The sequence below is a fragment of the Sorghum bicolor genome, chromosome 4 (genome assembly GCF_000003195.3).
Source record: "Sorghum bicolor cultivar BTx623 chromosome 4, Sorghum_bicolor_NCBIv3, whole genome shotgun sequence".
NCBI lineage: Eukaryota > Viridiplantae > Streptophyta > Magnoliopsida > Poales > Poaceae > Sorghum > Sorghum bicolor.
Window position 1 is genome coordinate 66,706,571 of NC_012873.2, and position 10,622 is coordinate 66,717,192.

General features: G+C 46.1%; 3 protein-coding genes across 3 annotated transcripts; 1 reads left to right on the forward strand and 2 right to left on the reverse strand.

Moving 5' to 3' along the window:
• Positions 489 to 3,051, reverse strand: LOC8084658 (vacuolar protein sorting-associated protein 55 homolog). Its single transcript, XM_002454681.2, has 5 exons — positions 2,801 to 3,051; positions 1,573 to 1,766; positions 1,449 to 1,488; positions 1,272 to 1,356; positions 489 to 870 (listed from the first exon to the last, which is right to left on the reverse strand). The coding sequence occupies exons 2-5, from the start codon at positions 1,666 to 1,668 to the stop codon at positions 672 to 674; spliced, it is 420 nt and encodes a 139-aa protein (XP_002454726.1). The 5' UTR covers positions 1,669 to 1,766; positions 2,801 to 3,051; the 3' UTR covers positions 489 to 671.
• LOC8084659 (vesicle-associated membrane protein 711) lies at positions 4,607 to 6,335 on the forward strand. The gene is made up of 4 exons (XM_002452951.2): positions 4,607 to 5,142; positions 5,365 to 5,555; positions 5,718 to 5,881; positions 6,036 to 6,335. The coding sequence occupies exons 1-4, from the start codon at positions 4,902 to 4,904 to the stop codon at positions 6,124 to 6,126; spliced, it is 687 nt and encodes a 228-aa protein (XP_002452996.1). The 5' UTR covers positions 4,607 to 4,901; the 3' UTR covers positions 6,127 to 6,335.
• LOC110434961 (26S protease regulatory subunit 6A homolog) lies at positions 6,569 to 10,415 on the reverse strand. Its single transcript, XM_021460074.1, has 9 exons — positions 10,154 to 10,415; positions 9,940 to 10,056; positions 9,344 to 9,451; positions 8,834 to 9,025; positions 8,539 to 8,730; positions 7,973 to 8,091; positions 7,415 to 7,502; positions 7,105 to 7,224; positions 6,569 to 6,970 (listed from the first exon to the last, which is right to left on the reverse strand). Exons 1-9 carry the CDS (start codon positions 10,283 to 10,285, stop codon positions 6,752 to 6,754), a joined length of 1,287 nt encoding a protein of 428 aa, XP_021315749.1. The 5' UTR covers positions 10,286 to 10,415; the 3' UTR covers positions 6,569 to 6,751.

The window sequence follows — 10,622 nt, forward strand, 5'->3', positions numbered from 1 at the left end:
GATAGGCCTTCTGCCACCAAGAGGAGAAGGTAGGGTGATAAGGGTCCCCTGCCGTAGGCCTCTTGTTGGAATAAAAGTTTCAGTCTTCATTGAGTTTACTCTGGCCTTATATTTCACAGACTTGACACAGCCACACAGGCCATGATCAGATCCACCCATCTTCGATCAAAACCCATTTTTAACACATCTTTTTCTAGAAAACCCCATTCCACTCTATCATATGCAATTTTTTTAGTAGAAGATGCTCTTGTGAAACATATCAGGAGGATCTGTCCTCGAGAACATTTGGTGTGGTGTGCACTTTGCAGGATCAGATTGGTATTCGCGCAATCAGTGTGAACTGGTCCGTTGCTAGTGCAGAGAAACAGACCGTGCAATGTCACGCACCCGGCGCCGTCCCTTACGGCCAATGCTCAGGGAACGTGCGAGCACCGGCGCTGACGGAGTGGCAACGGCGATTTGGCATCTATTTGGACTTAGAAATGGCGTAGGGAATATTGTGAGAGTTCAGATCCCACGTAAACAAAATTCTGAATGTCAGGCACAAAAATTGCAGACCAAACATGTATTGGTATGTGGTATCACTAAATAAGGTCCGAGGTTGCTGTACAGCTGAGTTCACAACTACCTTGCAAAGGTATCACGCTGGAAAGAGAACGAGCAGGTTTGGTCTAGAACACACCGCTGTACTCGTCCTCTTCACCGTTCATCTGGATGAACCACAGGATTGCCACGCCAAAGACCACAAAGGATGATAGCTCCATCGTCAGGGCTCCCCATCCAATGACGCCAGCGTGCTTCAGGATCGACGGAATGGCAATGCTCCCCACTATTGATGCGCCCGTCAAGAATTTTGTGAAGTTCACCCAACTGTAGTGGCAATAAAGGTACACCAATTAACTTCGCCATGTATGAAAAAATAGTTAGAAAGATATGAAAGAGAACCTAGGGAATGTAAATCAGCAATTAGCAGGCAGGCACAACAGCTGACAAGCAAGTAGCAAAGGATGTGCAAGCCAATGCTCAGGTTTAACGTAACAAGAAAACTGTTTCATGGCAATGAACTCTATTCATTTTGTGCCCCAGAAATGTTGTTTAGGAAAACAATCCGACCATGATGGATCAGGACCTTGGTTTTAGAACCTCTAAAATGAATTCCAGCAAGGCAATGCATATCTTGAGGGGCAACAAATAGTGCTAAAAAGTATGGTGACAAGGGTGATTAAGACCCCAAGAAAAAGCAGCAGCATGGACTAGAGAGGATCACTTACCTGTCTCCCCCATTAGACATGATTGAGGAAGTATCCGAACCCAGGAAAAATATGAGGGGCATTGGTAGGATAAGATACATCAGAACTGCACAAAATGTCAAGGGTTACTTACAATGTCCTACAAACAATTATCAGGATATAAGCTTAGTTTGCTAGTGTTACACAAAATTTTCTAACCTGTTAGCATTGGCCACCAGTTGTTATAGAGAGCACAAGCCTGAAGGAGCAAAAATTATATAGGTTTAGGTGACAGTGGAAAAGATAATGAACCGGCACAGAGGTATTTAAGTCAGATGCTTACCAAGATTTGCAAGACAATTCCACTAGAGACCAATATGGCAAGAAGGGCAAGCCTTCCACTCTGCAAACATGTTCTCATACTTCGTGATAGTGCCATTGTGCCCTTCTGTTTGTTACTTCGGCTACAGTTTCTCCTTTAATGCGAATGGCTCACAAAGTTGTTGCTTGTTCTCGAACAAACCTCAGCTACAATTTCTGGGAAGGGCAAAGAACATATGAGCAGTTTCATGGAAGCAACTAAAAAAACAGGGTGATAAATGATCCACCAACATGGAGAATATAACCTTGGATTAAAATGTTAATGTAGAGATGCAGAAATAGTAAACAAATTCCCCAATAAATTAATGTGGAGAGTGGAAAGAAGTTAAAAAAAAGGAAAATTACAGTGACTCAGTCACAACTCACAACTACTCCGTATATGGTTGTCATATGTAGCACACTCAATCGTGAAGACTGATTTAGACAAAACACCTCAATTCCCCTGGGATCCTATCTCTTTTAACTGATATATTTTCTAGTAAACCAGAGTATTTTACATTGTAACTAAAGAACCAGCTGCATCAGGGCACACCAATGTACAGCGAAAGGCAAAAAGAGCAACTGCGCTAAGATGAAGGAAAACACGACCAGGTTTCTGAGTTTCTGTCAGTTCCACTTCTATCAACATTTGCCACTTACTTGTGACTTACAAAATGGCTGAAAACTGTAGGCTTACACTTCCAAGCATGTATGCGCTCCTAGGCCCTAGCATGGACTTTTTCCACATCTGAGTGCTATGAAGGAACCTCTAATCCTTTCTGGACATGAATCTGAGTAGCTATGAAGGAACCTCTAATCCTTTTTGGATATGAATTTGCCTCTGAAGTCTGAAGAACACAGGACCCAAACCAGAAGCGTGGTTTGATGCATAAACTGAATTAGCTCGACATGCAGCAACGAAATCTGCTACTACTAAATTGTGACGAGATTGGGATCAGCGGCAGTGCGGTCTGCGTATAAGCCAATCCGATCCGAATTCCCGTGCGATCCCATCCGGAGCGAAGTGATTCCTTATGATGGGTTCAGGTCTGGTCCGGTTCTGTCCAGCCCAGAGATCCAATCGCAGGCCAATTCCAAGGTACAATCTAATCGCGCATTCTAATTTCGAAAAAACACTAGGTAGCAGCTCGCACCGATCGATCGAACCACCAAATCACGCGGGGAGGGAGGGAGAGAGGAGAGGTGCGTACTCAGGCTGTGCGCGGCAGGAGGATCGCAGGAGAGGAGACGGCCGCCGCAACCGCTCGGAAGAGCCGGGATGACACCGCCACCGTGCCGGAGAGGAGAAAGCGCCGCCACACCACGCCCGGGGGCCGGGGGCAGGCTGCTGCTGTTGCCGAGGCACCAGAGACTTGGTTGAGGGGATGCCGGGATGAGAGGAGAGCAGTTGGAGTTGGAGAAGGGTTTGTGATGTGGATGTGGACGGCCCACCAAGTGGCGTGGCGGCGAGGGGCAAACCTTATGATGGGTGTTTTTTTTTTCTGAAAAAACCTTATGATGGGTGTCTAATCACTAGTTTAAGGACGTGTCTTGCACAGCTTATAATGAGATTCTACAATGATCAAATCAAGCTGAAATAGAGAACAAACTGCGTTTTTTCTCGAACAATTTCTCTCTACCTTCATTTGTACTAAACTACTAATACATATAAACTATGTAGATCTTATCTTAACCATGATTTTTCTTTATATTTATATAATTTTCTTAGAAAAGTTGTATAAGCAGAGCTGAAGACAGCTCTAAGACTGTCTTCAACAGCTCTTACCCAAACACAAAATGCATTTATTGATTTGGATCACGCACAGACAAAAGGTCTCTCATATAAAACTTCCCCTTTCCAATAGGGGACACAAATCTCGCACCCAAACACCCCTAGCCAAGCACACCCCTAGGGCCGCCTGTCTCCTTGCATGCTCCTCGTCGAGCGGGGTGCCCCTGCCATGGATCCACCTCGCCGCACCAGTCCAACATAGGGGATGAGTGGGGTCGACAATGGAGGGGATGAGGTGGCCGACAACGGAGCCACGCTGGAGAAGGGTGGGGTTGGGCAGCGTGACGACGTCATATGGAAAGAGCAGTACAGGGCGAGGCTAGGCTGTCGCGAAAGGAGACGGCGTAGGGACAGAGACCGAGCTCGCCATCGTCGTGGCGGCCACTCCTCGCCGCACCGCCGTGGATCCGCCTTCGTCGCGTCGGCCGCACCTCGTCGCACCGCCACGGATCCACCTTCACCGCGTCAGTCGCACCTCGCCGTAGGGAAGGCCTCATGGCCCCACCTCGGCCCGCCGCAGCGACCGAGCTCGCCACCCCCATCTCTGATGGTAGCCTCCTCCACTACGGCAACTCCCTCTCTATCCCCAACTCTGGTCATCCCCTTTCCTCGTGGTGATGGGCCCTGCGCTGCAGAGAGGACGCAAAGAGACGGAGGGAGGTGCTTTTTTGCCTTGTGTGTTGCCCTAAAGCCTACAAAATAGTTCAATCAAAAATCCTAAAGCCTACAAAATATAAACACATGTAGTTTCACAAAAAAAAAAGAATGGAGGGGGTAAAAGAACTGGTTTTAGAGCATCTCCAAGAGCTTGACTAAAATTAGTAGCCAAATTCTAATGTTTAGCCGTTTTGTAAAATAGATAACTTCTTAAAAAAGAAGAGGTTCGCAACAGCCTTGCTATCAGATAGCTAGTGTCAGTGGTTAGCTATATATAGCCAACAAAAATAAAGGGATAGCAAACTTTATATTTTACAAAACCAAATATCACATCTGTTGGAGTCTATTTTTCTGCTATAAAAGTTCTAAAAGGCCTCTATAATAAGAATAGGAAAGCTGTTGGAGTTGCTCTTATAGTTCAAAGAGCAAACAAAATCTAACAATGATGACAACTAAGAGAGATAAATTGGACCTTAAAAAAGAGGTTTACACCGTTATGGTGACAATCTGGGCCGTGACCGTCACAAGCCGTCCCAAAAATAAGCGGAGCCACAGGGTGACTGAATCTGTGATCCGCACCGTCGCCGCCGTAGCGAGTGCTATAGACCGCGGTACGCGCGCGCGGGGGTGGGGGGAGGCGCCCCGGTCAAACAAGCGAGGCAGGCTCCAGGAGGTTCTCCTCCTACCCGTTCGCTCCCTCCCCTCGATCCCTTTCGCCGCGCGCGCGAGAGGGGGGGAGAGAGAGGAGATCGAGGAGACAAAAAGAAGAGGGTGTTGTGCATGTGATCGGGCGGGTCGTCGTCGCCTCGGCCGGCCAAACTAACGACGACCACCGGCCGGCACTCGATTCTCGGCGGTAGGCAATGGGCAAGATCGAGTACGCCGTGGTGGCGCGCGGTGCGGTGGTGCTGGCGGAGCACTACGGCGCGTCGGCGGCGGGCGGCAACGCGGGCGCCGTGGCGAGGCAGGTCCTCGAGCGCCTCCCCGCCGGCGGCGCCGGTGGCGACGACTGCAACGTCTCGTACACGCAGGACCTCCACGTGTTCCACGTCAAGCGCACCGACGGCCTCACCGCGCTCTGCATGGCCGACGACGCCGCCGGGCGTAAGTGCACGCGCATCCATCCTGCCATGCATCCATTGTTCAAACTTCCCAGCATTTTCCATCCGATCCGATCCAATCGACACAAGATTTCGATCATCAGCACGGTCGATCGGTGTAGTATCCTGCAAACTATATATTGGCCTGCAATTTGATCGGAGTTTTCGAAACTCGAAGTGAACCGATGTGGCATCGTGTTGATTCTGCATGCGCGCGCGTTTTCAGGGCGTGTTCCGTTCGCGTTCCTGGAGGACATCCACGGGAGGTTCGTCAAGGCGTACGGCCGCGCGGCGCTCACCGCGCTCGCGTACGCCATGAACGACGAGTTCTCCAGGGTTCTGGCCCAGCAGATGGACTACTACTCCAACGACGCCAGCGCGGACAGGATAAACCGCATGAGGGGTGAGATCGACCAGGTATATACAGATATACGTACGTTTTTCTTCTTCATCTATAGTCTGGACAGAATTCGGCTTTGATTTTGCTCATCATTAACAACGTTTGTCTTGCAAATGCAAGTCGCATTGTCCGTCTTTGGCGGCCGGCTTGAATGAAACATTAACTAATTTGCATTGCAGGTCCGGAACGTGATGATAGACAACATCGACAGGGTGCTGGAGAGGGGTGAGCGTCTGGAGCTGCTGGTGGACAAGACGGCAACCATGCAGGGGAACACCATGCGCTTCAAGCGCCAAGCTCGCCGCTTCAGGAACACCATGTGGTGGAGGAACGTCAAGCTCACGTACGTTATTACGTCACCTTCCTGAGGCATGCATGTTGTGTGTACTGTAGTTAATACTGTTTGTGATCTTACGCATTTCATTAGTTGATTAATACTCCAGTAATTAATATGATCACCTCACCTGACGTCCCTGTAATTCCACTGTTCTTTGCAGCGCCGCGGTGATATTCATCCTCACCGTAATATTGTACCTCGTGCTCGCCTACATGTGTCACGGCTTCACCCTACCATCCTGTGTTCCGTGATCTCCCCTGTGCGGTGTTGGTGCGGCCCTAGCTCTAGCTGCGTCACAACTTCGTTCTGTAAGAGCAGCTGCGGTGCTGCAATTTTTTTCTTGTACGGAGTACCGAGGGAAACAACATTTCCATCGACCGATTCTGAAGTTCGAGCAGTTCTGATTTTTTTTTTCTTGGACAAATTTGCTTACCAAGTGAATCTGATTGTTGGGATTTCATCTCGCATGTTCAGTGCTTCCCAGGACGCTAATGGCACATTTAGTCACCAACTAGTAGATCATCCCAACTATTCAGGGTGAGCGGAGTATGCATCTCTCTAGTAAATCATCCCAATTATTCAGTGAGAGCGGAGTATGCAACAGAGATGCAGATGCATCAACAATCTGGACCAGAGTAAACATGCTGGCCCGAGTACTCTCCAGGAGAAGAAACAAACCAAAAACGGCAGGCAAAGAAAAAAAACATCTGGATGCCACTTGATTAATATAATAGATAAAATATGATACTCTCGTACGGAGTAAGATACAAAAGCAAAGCAGGACAGTGCTTGCTTAATACAAATCATAAGTTAGCCTATCCAGACAATGGCAGTGTCACAAACAACTGAACGATCACGAAGGACTGGGTGCTCCCCTTATGCGTAGTAATTCAAGCTGGACTTCTTCTTTGCCTGCACTTGGATGATCCCCTCGTTGAAATCCTCGTGTGTAACCTCTGTAGCATCTCGGCGTAGAGCAAGCATGCCAGCTTCTACGCAAACAGCCTTTAGCTGAGCACCATTGAAATCATCAGTTGAACGTGCCAACTCTTCGAAGTTGACGTCTGGATTCACATTCATTTTCCTCGAGTGAATCTACAAAAACAAAACATAGAACAACATTATTTTGCTACGCAAGAACAAAAACCATATGGGGTCTTTGGAGGAAAACAGTATGGGATAGCAGGTCAGTACTGAGCTTCAACAAATTTCAGTGCCCAGAGCCATACCTGCAAGATCCTGGCTCTTGCTTCCTCCGATGGATGAGGGAACTCAATCTTACGATCCAGACGACCAGATCTCATCAGAGCAGGATCAAGAATATCAGCACGATTTGTTGCAGCTATCACCTACAAATCACACAACAATCCAACATTCAGTACACCATATATTAAATAGAACATTGAAAAATATCAGTTCATCTCTCAATATCATCATCAATAGATGTATTTTTTGTGCATTCTCAATCTCCAATTGAACAGAACCTGAGCCGAAGCATCAAGACGGTAATAACTAATAAATTGAAGGTTGAATGCTGACCTTTATCCTCTCATCACTGCTAAATCCATCAAGCTGGTTCAGCAATTCCAACATAGTCCTTTGCACTTCTCTATCGCCACTGACTTCACTGTTTTATTATGAAACAAAAAAATACAAATTAATTAACAGCAGATATATAATGCATAGTCACACGCAATTCCAAAAGCACACAGTGTTTATCTAGCATGTTGGCAAAAGATGGGGAAATCGGATGTTCAAAACACAACTACCAACAGCCATTGTTGATAGTGTAAGGAAAATTTGACCACACCAAATATTAACAAGATTCAGTCACTAATCTAATCTAGCCTTTTAAAAAAAAAACAAATCTTATGCAGAGCACTCACTAAATATACCTTAAATATTAAAAGGATAGTGGTCAAGGCAATCTAGTCTACACTGAAATAGACTAAACAGAATTAAAAATTGAAATGATGATCAAACTTGGTCACAAACTGGTATCATTAAACCAGAACGTGTAAATAAACATTGTCATTATAGGTGAAAAGGTGTTAAAACAGACATCAGACTGAATTACTAACTAAATAGGAGTTGTACCTGTCAAAACGCTTTGTTCCAATGGCATCAATTTCATCAATAAAGATGATGCAGGGGGCTTTCTCCTTAGCAAGCTGAAAAGCATCTCGAACAAGCTTAGCTCCATCACCGATGAACATCTGAAACAATTCACACAGATGTTAAAGAAAATTTAATCCAAAAAAACTAAACAAAACTAAGCAAGAATGAACATGAACTGATAATGGACCCAGCAGTATTTCATGTAACTCATCAACCATTATATTGGACAAATACATGAATCAGTACTTAATGTAATCATATCCTAATCTGATGCTGATAATCATCCTATAACATCGATTCCCACCTAGCATGCAGATACCAAATAATGTCTAAAGGAATACATCGCCAAAAAAAAAAGAGTTTGCTAGAATCACACTGCATGAATTATGTAAACTGCAAGAAGTTGTTTATCAGGCTAACTGTACCCACAAATCATGCAAAAAAAAGTGAAATGCTAAAATGGTTAGGTTTAGGAGCCCTAGCATTTGTATGATACTTTAGTACATTTCCAAAAAAAAATGTATTTCACAGATTTAGTTACCTACCTGGACAAGTTGTGGGCCAGCAAGTTTCAGAAATGTGGCATTAGTCTGTGCAGCACACGCACGAGCCATGAGTGTCTTCCCGGTCCCAGGCGGTCCATACAAAAGAACACCTTTGGGGGGACGAATACCCAATTTCTGAAATCGGTCCTTGTGTGTCATTGGCAACACTATTGCTTCCACAAGCTCTTGAATCTGTGTTACAACAGAACATCGTATATTCGTATTACTGCTTGGAATGTACAAACTCAGCCATAGTGTCGCTCTAACAGTCCATCAGTTGTAGAAAGTAAATTACCTGTTTCTCGAGTCCTCCAATGTCATTGTAATCCTCTGTAGGTTTCTCATCTACTTCCATTGCCTTAACCCGTGAGTCGTACTCCGAGGGCAATGTGTCTAGTATCAAGTAGCTGTCTTTGTTCACTCCAACCAAATCGCCAGGCTTAAGCTTATCAGGGTCAACTAATCCAATTACAGGAAGGAATATGGTCTGCATTTAATCCAAGAATTAAAAAATGAATATCTGAGTTATTCATAATGCACAAAATCAACCAATTACAAATGTGAAGTGGAACTAAACATATGCATTGTTGGATACGGAACAAAAATGTAATCCAAATCTAACAATCAGGAATCAGGATAGCATGAATCATTGTTCTTTTAAAGAGGGAGTAGATGGTTATCAGCAGGCAAATAAATTGCATTCAAATTGGATCCCAATTCCAGCACTCGTTTGACCACTGATGGATAAAGTTTGTAATATGTCAAGGTCTAGATGGCTACAGAAATTTCAGGCAAGTTTACATACTTGTCTGGTAGATGTTTTCAGAACAACACATTTCCCTTTCCTTTGTGAGTCCAGATCAATGTTAGCACCATCTTCTTCAGCCTCATCCTCAGGGTTCATCTCCAAAATCTGAAACAGTTAAGAAATATATAAGAATTCAGAGCCAATTGTGCCCAACTTGTGTATGCAGCTTTATTAAATCTTAAAAACTTGGAATTCTGAAAACCTTAGAACATTATTAGCGACTCAAAGATACACAAGAGTTCATATTAACTTCACACCAGAAGCCATCAAATATGTACGCCATCGAAATAAACTAACCAAATCAGTACTGTTGTAACTATGAACTCCTTACTAGTACAGTTGTAGCTATAAACTTCTTCCTACATTGCAGTAGCAGATGGGCTACTGAGCCAAACTAGATGCATCCTGGAACTAAACCTACTGCGTCTAACTAGTGTGTACAAACTAAAGTAAAATCATGAAAATCCCTTAATCCCACCAACAGGACTGAACCAGATCGATAGATAGCCCAAACATAACTTCCCAGTCACCAAAAATAAGGGATACAAAGATGAACCATCAACAGCGTCGCCGAATTGAGGCGAGAAACGAACCTCGACGATGTTGCCGACGAGGTATGGTAGTTGCTTGTTGAGCTTAATCTTCTCCTGGTTCTCCTTGGTCTTCTCCTTGATAGACTCCAGCTCCAGGTTCGACCGCTGCAGTTCGTCCTATGGACACCCCCACCCCCAAAACATCCCAAATCAGTCAGAATACCCCATACACTCTGCGCCACCCGCAGCGGGGCCTAGGCTAGGGTTTGCGCACCTTGTGGACGCGGATCTCGTTATCGAGGAGACGGGAGGCCCTGATGATCTCCTCCGTGGACATGGAGGCGAGCTGGTCGTCCTCCGCGTCGTCCACAGCCATGGCGGCCGGTGCGGGCGCCGACGACGACATCGGTCGGCTGATCGCGCGGAACGGAGGGGTGCGTGTGGGAGGGGGTTTTGTGGCCGCCGCGCTCGACTTGCTTAGGAAGAAGATGCGGGGCGGTGCCCTCGACTTGTGCTGGAAGAAGATGGTCGCGGTCGCGGATGGGCGATGGCCGAAGCGGACGTGTCATGTGTGCGCTGTGCTCCGTCCCCGGTTGGGCTGATCCACGGCCCGTTCGGATAAAAGCCCAAGATTGTTGACCGAAAGCATGCGGATGTGGCAATGGCCCATATGGGTCTGTTTGGTTTCTGTCTTAGCTGAAGCCTAGCTAGGATCACTTTAGGTGCCTCAACTTTTGCGAAAG